This window comes from Hydra vulgaris, chromosome 02 (assembly GCF_038396675.1).
Source record: "Hydra vulgaris chromosome 02, alternate assembly HydraT2T_AEP".
In the NCBI taxonomy this organism is placed as follows: domain Eukaryota; kingdom Metazoa; phylum Cnidaria; class Hydrozoa; order Anthoathecata; family Hydridae; genus Hydra; species Hydra vulgaris.
The window spans coordinates 167705-177500 of record NC_088921.1 but is presented as its reverse complement, the minus strand read 5'-3'; the positions used below and the strand labels follow the sequence as shown (position 1 = coordinate 177500).

At 26.9% G+C, this 9796-nt stretch overlaps 1 protein-coding gene and 1 long non-coding RNA gene across 2 annotated transcripts; one reads left to right on the top strand and one right to left on the bottom strand.

Annotated features, from left to right (window-relative positions):
• The first annotated feature begins 111 nt into the window (after nt 1–111).
• LOC136076822 (uncharacterized) lies at nt 112–2155 on the top strand. The gene is made up of 3 exons (XM_065790337.1): nt 112–148; nt 319–1065; nt 1392–2155. Exons 1-3 carry the CDS (start codon nt 112–114, stop codon nt 2153–2155), a joined length of 1548 nt encoding a protein of 515 aa, XP_065646409.1.
• Nucleotides 2156–4176: 2021 nt separating this feature from the next.
• LOC136076312 (uncharacterized) lies at nt 4177–5137 on the bottom strand. Its single transcript, XR_010636159.1, has 2 exons — nt 4470–5137; nt 4177–4273 (listed from the first exon to the last, which is right to left on the bottom strand). It is a non-coding gene; the product is annotated as an uncharacterized LOC136076312 (long non-coding RNA).
• Nucleotides 5138–9796: the final 4659 nt, after the last annotated feature.

Here is a 9796-nt window from a genome sequence, read left to right as displayed (position 1 = left end):
CATTTTACAAAGTAAGATTTAGTTCATGAGATATAAATCAATTCCTTTGACTGGGTAAATTTGATCTGCCTAGCAACATGCATATTGCTAGATCAGCCGTCGTTTCGAAAGATGATAAAAACGCTTGACCCAAAATTTAAATTGCCAGGTAATAATTAACACAACTAAATTTTTAAATTATTGTTTTAGATTCATTCAATGCTAAACAATTTTTAAATGTTTACCTGTAATTATCGTATCATTAGTGTAACACTATAGTAACTAACTACACAAACTGATGTGCATTAAATTTTAACTGATTTAAATTTTATATTGCAGGGTCTGCAACACTGAACAAGCGGATAAACGAGCGTTTTCTTCAACAATCTGCACAACTGAAAGACTTGATAAATCATACACACAAAGTAACAATTTGTCTTGATGGTTGGACGAAGAAGGGTCTCACAGCATCGTTCCTTGGAGTATCTGCTTGTTTCTATGACACCACCATTGATAAAACACAACATGCTTTCCTAAATTTGATGGAACTCCAACATCCCCAAACGGGTGAGATGCTTGCCGAATGTTTAAAGAAATGTCTTGACCAGTGGGGTATTAGAGAAAATCAAGCTATGTTGATTGTTACAGACAACGGGTCTAATATGTTTAAAGCCATCAGGCTCTTACAGGAAGTGCATGCAGCTAAGAAATCTGACGAATCTGAATCTTATGAGTTTGAATCTGACGAGTCTGAACATGAAACTGATGAGGAAGAGATCCAGTCTCAGTCAGAACAAACTGATTTATTCCTACCAGATCATATTCCATATCGTCGAATGCCCTGTATGGCTCACACACTCCAGCTTCTCATAAAACCAGTTTATGAACATTATAGTGCAACCATCTTAGAAACGAGACAAGTTGTATCAAGAATTAGGAAATCGAGTGTGGCAATTGAGAAGCTTATTGACAAGTGTGGGAAGTCTGTGATAACTGACTGCACCTCAAGATGGAACAGTACATATCAGATGATTGACCGGCTGTTGAAAATAAAGACATCGGTGAATGAAGTTCTTACAGAAATTGGTACATATTTTTTTATTATTTATGTTATTAGTGTATATAAATTGTTTTCGGAATTTTATTAAATCTGCAAAATTGTGTCTTACCTTATTTAAACTAAAAAAACGAAAATGTTAATAAATTGTAAGCTCATTAGTCATTATCATTAAAAAACAAGACAGGGCATATAGTCTTTAAATTAGGTTTACTAATAACACGGAAAGACTATATCCTGCCTTTTAAATCGCATCACAACAGCATGGAAAAAAGAGACGTATATCAATGACAATTATTAGTTATTACAATTGTTATTAGTAAACTTTAATTACAGATAGTTTACTTAAGTTTAGGAATCGACACATTCAAAGCAAGTGAATGGGTTCGTCTTCAAAACATTTCTTCACTTTTGGAACCATTTGCAGTACAAACAGATATACTTCAGACTGATGCCCAGTCTCTTTCACAGGTTCTACCATCTATACTCAATTTGGAATGCCATTTACAAGAATATCCTACCAACAAGTCTTTGACAGCGAATCTTCTTGGAGATCTACGTCAACGGTTTCAATCAATTCTGCAGCCGGACTCAGATACGTTTAATCCTCTTCCGTCTGCTGCATGTTTGTTAGATCCAACCGTTGCTGTCTTTATACTCACACCGGAAATGGACACCTTGCTCCATGCAGCAAAGATGTATATAATAAAAGTTTGTGGAGTAGAACAAGAATTAAAAGCTGCTGCTGAGTCAAATGGATCTGAATGTGAATTTGCTGCCATAAAGCGCTTTAAGTTCTTGTCAAATAAAATCTTTACAAAAGAAGGAAAGATTTATAACCAAGACAATATCACTGTTGCAAGTCAGCTGTCAAGGTATTTGGTTGACATAAGCGGTGATGAAGCGCTGCCAAGTAACGGTCTGCTCTTTTGGAAACAAAACAAAAGCAAGTATAGCAAGATTGCAATTTTGGCAGAAGATTTACTGTCCGCCCCAGCATCACAGGTGTTTGTAGAAAGGATTTTTTCACTTTGTGGAATTTTAACTGTTGGTCGCCGCAATCGAATGAAAAAATCATTAGAGATGAGAGTTTTTATGAAACTGAACAAAAACTTGTAATTATAATTCAACCAGATATTTTCTTTCAATTTCAGAAAAAAAATCTTATTATAACTCAATTGAATCATTGAATGACTTTTTTTATGACTATTTGTATGGTTATTTAGATGTTTATTACTAAGTTAAAAAATTTTTTAAATTTCTTTCTTGAAACTTATGTATTACATTATTTCTTGAAATAATGATAGGGGAGACCGGGGCTAGTTGTCAGCAGGGGTAAGTTGACGAATTGCGTTTATGTGCAGAGTCTTTTATCAAAAAGTATCAGAAATCTTAGGGAACTTTCCTAATTGATCATTTCATCTTGGGTCCTATGAATAAAACTACTATAAATATTCCAGTCACAACTGATTTACTATTATCAGTCAAGTTTTTTTAGTAGTTGTCGTTTTTCAGGATCTTTAGGCAGTTTATTGAAAAGCTTTTGGGGTTTATTGGCAAAATTTTCACAGGGGAAGCTGAAAAACAAAAATATCTTTATAAAATCAATTTTTTTTTAAAATTATTATTTGTAACAATATTGAAAAAATTTATTTTTACAAAAAAAAAAATTTTTCAATTTATTTTTTACAAAAAAAATTTTTTATGGGATTTTGTTACCAGGAACAAAGGTGGGGTGTTGTTTTGGCTTCATATTCGAGCTACTAACTGCTTCTAGCTCATAGAAATATTAAAAAATTTTCGTAAGTTTTTACTCACCAATACGTTTGTAATCTTTATAATAGTTTGCGCCAACTTACCCCGGAGTGGGGTAATTTTTTTTTTTTTTAAGGCCCCGGAAGGAGCCATAAGATTTTTTTTTTTTAATGAATGCAACAAGTACAAGTTACCCAAATTCATAAACTTCAAGATTGCACTTTAATTTTTTCAAAAAAATGTGTCGTTAGGACTACTAATTGCTGTGAAATTTGATAGAAGTAAAATATGAACTGATTTAGAAACTGAAATAAGAATTAAAATGATTGAAATCATAAGAACTGAACTGAAATTAATTTAATCAGAACTGATTCAAAAGAAGTAAAATTAAAATTAGAAATTATATCAATGCTTCAAGAACTAAGTAAAATTGGAAATTGAAATTATATTTAGAACTTAAATATCAATGCTTAATGCATAAAAATAATAAATGCACAATCTTGTATAAAAAAATGAAGCAATGTCAATCAGTATATTTTACTCTAAATTAATTATTTAAATATATATATATATATATATATATATATATATATATATATATATATATATATATATATTTAAATAATTAATTTAGATATATTAATAATTATTATATATATATATATATATATATATATATATATATATATATATATATATATATATATATATATAAATATAAATATATATATATACAGGGGAACATGGGGTAAAATGACGAATGGGGCAAGATGACAACCTACAGTTATCTCTTCAGCAAAACTAAATATAACAGTTGATTTTAGCTAAATAGGAAGTAGATTAATTTTACTAGATTTATCAATGGTTTCTTTTTAAATATTATTTTTGTGACGAAAGCTAAGTATTAAAAAAGTTTTTCCGACATTGAGAAAAAAAAATTTTTATCCTCGTTTGACTTGATTTATTACATTGCTACATCATTAGCTAAAGGTAAGTTTTAATTTTTGGGACAGACTAAGATACAGGCGTTTTTTGAAACAGTCATCATCTTGCCCCATGTTTCCCTATATATCTATTCACATACCTTTAAAAAGTGGTATTACACTTTACACAATGAAATATGGAAATACATCATTTTTTCAAATACTTTCAAAAGGAATTTATTTATTTTTTCTAGTCTGTTATTTTTTCTAAGAAAGAATATTTATAAAGATACAGAGAAATATAAAATATACTGAAATATAGGCAGATTTATGTTTATAAACTTTTGTGTCAACAAATTACAGTCAGTTTTCCATGTTAAATACATAAAATATATATCTAATATAACATATATCAAATATCAAATAAATCCAATATAAAATAAAACAAAATAGTAAACTTACTCAAATCAGTATCAGTTATACCGTGTGAAGTAACTAAAAAACACTTCAATTCTTTTCAATTGCTCTAAAAAATAACTTTCAGCTCTTTCCAATTGCACTAAAAAGAAAAAAAAAACTTACTTAGATAAGTTGCCAAGTTCTTAAGAATCTGAAAACAAATAAGTAAAAAAACAAAGAACAAACAAATATATATTTGTTAAAACTACTATATTTAAACAAATTAAATTTAAAAGTGTAACACCAATTCTCCTTAAAGGCTAAAAAAAATTTTCAGCTCAAATTTGCTTGCATACCTTGCTTGTAAAACCATGTGAATAAGAAACACATTTAGGAAAGCCAAGAAACTACTTAAAAATGACATATGCAACATTGAAGTTTGAACGTTCACTGGACTAATTATTAGCAGATGTTTTTAAAAAATTCATAAAAATTTACATATATTCGTTCTTTTATATTGCATAAATCCATCATATGATAAATCTGAGATGAAAAAATGTAATGGATAAGTAAATACAAAGAAAAACATCATATATGAATCACAAATCAATATATCAGATAGAGATAAGATGTCATGATAAGAGAGCAGTAGTTGTTAAATATTGTTATTTCATGTTAGCTTTTAGAAAACAATTCATGTTGGTACGTTATGGTTCTAAAAATTCAAATTAAGATATAAACAAAATGTATATATGGCAAAATGATTTTCTTGAGTGGCTTTTACTGAACGAATAAAAGCAGTGAGTTTCAATAATAAAACCACTTACAATTTTTAACAATAGACACCAACATAAAGGTAAGCCAAATGTAACAACATTAGTAACATAAATAACAACTTTATGCAAAATCTTGCTCAACACGTTTGCCAAGTCACACACTTTGAAAACATGGTCCATAAATATTAGAAGAAGTGTTTATATACGTTATATAAATTTAAATAAATATATTGTGTTTTATAGTTAGTATATGTTTATATTATATTGTTTCTATGTCATGGAAACAACATAATATAAACATATATGCAAACTATAAACATATATAACTTGAACTGCGTGAACAAAAAATTTAAAAATAACATGAAAAAATCTAAAAAGATTCATATATATATATATATATATATATATATATATATATATATATATATATATATATATATATATATATATATATATATATATATATATATATTCATATATAAAGACATATATCTCGTAATAAAATATCAAATTATAATCATATTTAATTTAAATCAAATACTTATTGAATAAAGAACAAAAAACAGATAAAAGAACTGCAATCCTAATAACAAAATTTAACGCTTAGCAACAATTAAAATGTCAGTGCTGGCTCAAAATTTTAACTTATTTTTCTAAATTTTCTAAAACAGAACAAAAAAAGGTAATAGCATAACAGAAATGTCAATAAAATAGTAATCAACGGAATAAAATAAGCAAGGTATGAAATGACAGGATTTAACGTATATTTGAATTATATTAATTTAGGACTTTATAAAACTAAATTAATAAATTTAAAAGTAGTAATAAATATTTTTATGATAAAGTTTTAGTAACTCTTTTAGTGCAAAAAAGTACTGTAACTGTACTGGAGATAATTTACTAAATTTCTGAAGAAACCTTTTTATAATTTAAATTTTATATTCGCTATATCAGTTTAAGCATGCGCTTTAAAAGCAAAGAATCTCGTTTTTCCCTTATTTGTTAATATTTGATCAAAATCGGGTTCAATATCATATCCGATTTTGATCAAATATTATAAATACGTATTTTTGATAAATAAGTGGTATTGAACTCGAATTCGAAACTTCAAACTAAATGCGTATTTTTCTGGTATCAATGGCGGTTTGTTATACGTGATCAATACTCCGAGTATTTACAATACTAGATATGCCGACTGGGGTGGTGCAAATACGATGAACAAAATTTACATTTTTCAATCTTAGGACCGTTATTATTTATATTGTATATAAATGATTTGTACTTAGCATCAAATATTTTAAATGTTATATTGTTTGCAGACGACTCCAATCTTTTTTATTCCAACAAAAACATAAAAGTTCTCTTTAATATATTGAATGAAGAACTATTAAAAATAAACGAGTGGTTTACAAGTAATAGGCTTTCGTTAAATGTAGAAAAAACTAAATTTATTTTAGTCTTCAAACCTAGTAAAGGTTCCTTTAAAATTATCTAATCTTTTAATCAATAAAATATTTATTAGAAGGGAACCAATCGCTAATTTTTTAGGAGTAATACTAGATGAAAATTTGTCACGGAAACCTCATATAGAATACATAGAAAATAAAATCTCAATAAATATTTCCATATTATATAAAATTATATCTGAACACTGCTTCCTTGAAAAAAATATACTTTTCATTTATTCATAGTTTTATCTCTTACTGTAATATTGTATGGGGTAGTACTAGTTATAGTAAATTTAAAAAAATTTATAGTAAGCAAAAACACGCATGCAGGACTGTATTTGGTGCACACAGAACTTTTCATTGCGAATCACTTTTAAGGAAGCTTGGTGCCCTTAGTATCTATAAACTCAATATACACCAAGTTCTACAATTCATGTTTAAAATAAAACATGGGCTTTCTCCTATTGTATTTCAGTCTTACTTTAGTGAAATCTCGCACAGGTATCCTAGTAAATTTTCAATTAACAACTTTATTGTACCAAAAACTAATTTAAAACTAAGTTCTTACCAAATCCAATACCGTGGACCGTTTCTATGGAAACACTTTTCAAAATTTATTAAAAAAATAATAAATATTCTAAACATCTCTTTGGAATAATTCAGGAAAGAATCTAAGAGTCTCTTATTACAAAATGACTATGATTTAAAATATCTCTTTTAAAATAAATATATAAATAATATAAATTATCGAAAAAAGTAGTTATTGACACTACTCTCTTATGTTGCAGTTTTATTTTTATGTAATTTTTTTTGTTAAAAAATTTTAATACTTTATATTGTTGTTAATCTTTGATATATTGCGTTATATTTCAACACTAGTATTTATATTATATTAATATTTATATTGTAACTAACGTGTGTAAAATTCTTGTTATGTACTTAGCTGCTTTTCATTTTTGTATATAAACTGACGATTTTTTCAATGTAAATGGGGCTCGAAGAAAATTTATTTCATTGTAAATTTTAATATACGACAAATAATAATAATGAAAAAAAAAATGAAAAAAAAGCTAATGATGCAAGCACTTTATTACTACACTACTACCGTCGTTGAAGATTATGTGGTACAAAAAAAAAAAAATTAAGGAAAATATTTATTTATTATCCGAGTATTACACAATATCGAATAAATGATGGACTTCCGGTAATATTAGTTGACTTCTTGTAAAACATCTTTTAAAATTGCACATTTTCTTTCTGTATTTAATCGATTTAAGAATTTTTTAGTCTAGAAAAAAAACCCATAAAACAGTAGCTGTGGCGCAGTGGGTAGAGTTATGGCGCACACTCAAGAGAGGTTTGATGTTAGCTCTGGCTAAACAATCTTGCGACACCGATATGAAAGAAGGCGTGCCCTTCCTGGTTAAATGCTTTTCCACGGTACTCTGTGATAGATTGTCAAGTTTACTCTTTTTTAAAAAGTCCTTAATGTCTTATTTAAAAACTTTTTAATATAGTATTACCAGCGGTGTTCACTGGATTTTTAGATGTTTGAGTTTTGACACTATTATTTTTCAAAAACTATGACCATATATAGTTTTAACCCCCCTCAATTTGAGGGGGCTGTAAACATTGCAGGGTCATAAAAACTAAACACTAAGAGATTATTGCATGAAACTTGAAATTTGTAGATGAATATGAATTTTGATAAAAATAGTAAAGAAAATATTTTATAAACTCGTTGCTTCCACGTTAAAGGCTGGGTGGGCCGAAAAATTAGGATTTTTTTGTTCCCAAGCTCCAATCACTCTAATTCTTTGAAAAACATTCTTTTTTGATACAACATACAAAAGTTTGGAGTTTGCACAATGCCTGTAAGTGTCAAAACTCAAACATCTAAAAATCCAGTGTACACCACTGATTACTGTAAAATCCCGATAAATGTAACCTTTGAACTTTATGTAACTCGCAGTATTTTTTAATTTCCTTTGAATCCGGTTTTTCATAAAAATCAATAACTCGAATAAGTCTAACTATTTTTTTTTGTCAAAAAAAAAAAAAAATTGCGCCAACTTACCCCACCACGGGGTAAGTTTGCGCAAACTATAAAAATGATTATTAATGTACAATTAAGTGCAAAATAAATAGAAGTTTTTTTACTATTTTGGGCAACAATTTTATCCCAAAATTTAAAATTACTTCTAGCTGGTACCAAATATAAGTCCGTATAACAGTCAAAATCACACTTTTTATCTGTGAAAAAAAAACTTAAAAATATTTTTTTTTTAATTTTTTTGTAAGAATAAATTTTTTCAATACTGTTAAAAATTAAAAAAAAAAAAAAAAAATTAATTGACGGTTAAAAATAGAAAAATGCCGATGCATCATACTCAATTGCTATCTAATCACTCTTTGCTGTGCATTGTTACCATTCTAACTACTTAATTCATTAAGTAGTTCGAATGATCATTTTATCGATTAGATAGAAAATCATTTCATTCATTAGATGTTTTGTCATGCAATGCATAGTTATCGAGATTTTTTATTTGCCTCTCTACTTCAAGATTATAAGATTATAAGAACTACTATCAAGAAAAGTTTATTAATTAAGATTACATAATACTTCTCTACCATAAAAATTAAAAAATTAAATTCTAGTGTGATGTTTGATTGAGGTTCGTATTGTAGTCATACTCATTTTAAAATTTTTTGGAAAAATTTCAAATCGTTTTGTCAACATCTTAAAATAAATGTGAGACTTCTGTCAATTTTTCACTTAATTTAAAAAAACCAACTCTTTTACTTATTTATTGGTAAAGCACCTTAAAAATAATTTGATTTACCTATATTTACATAATAATTTAGCAATATTTTCATTGTAAATTTTCAAAACTTCTAAAAATTTCCCGCCAATTTAAGTTTTTTTTATTTAATTTACTTGATTATTTATATATAAAATTAAATTCTTGAAAAAGTTTTCATTATATTATACTGAATTATCGTTATAGTTAAAAATGATCAAAATTTTTTTGTATCTTCTCAGTAGAAACTTCAATAATAATTAAAAAAATCAAAGTGTATACTTTGCTTTCAATAATGCCTTCTTATATCAAGGGAATAAAACTCTTTAAATGGGTTTTGTATAGGTACCATTGGTAAAATGTCCAAAATTTCCCGCCTTTAAGGAATATTTTAGGCGCTCAAAAAAATTTGATTTTTAAATCGAATTTCCGACATTTCTTAAAAGTAAAAAATTTTTTGCTTAAAATCATTTATGAAAGAAAAAAGAAAAGAAAAGAGGAAGAAAAAAAAGTAAATTTGCATTCATTTAAATTTCATTTATTTGACAATAAAAAAATTAATTTACATTAATTACATTACAAATATAATTTACATTAATTAGTGACAATTTAAAGAACATTTTATTTTTTAATAGCTTTTTTTAAATAAATATATGCG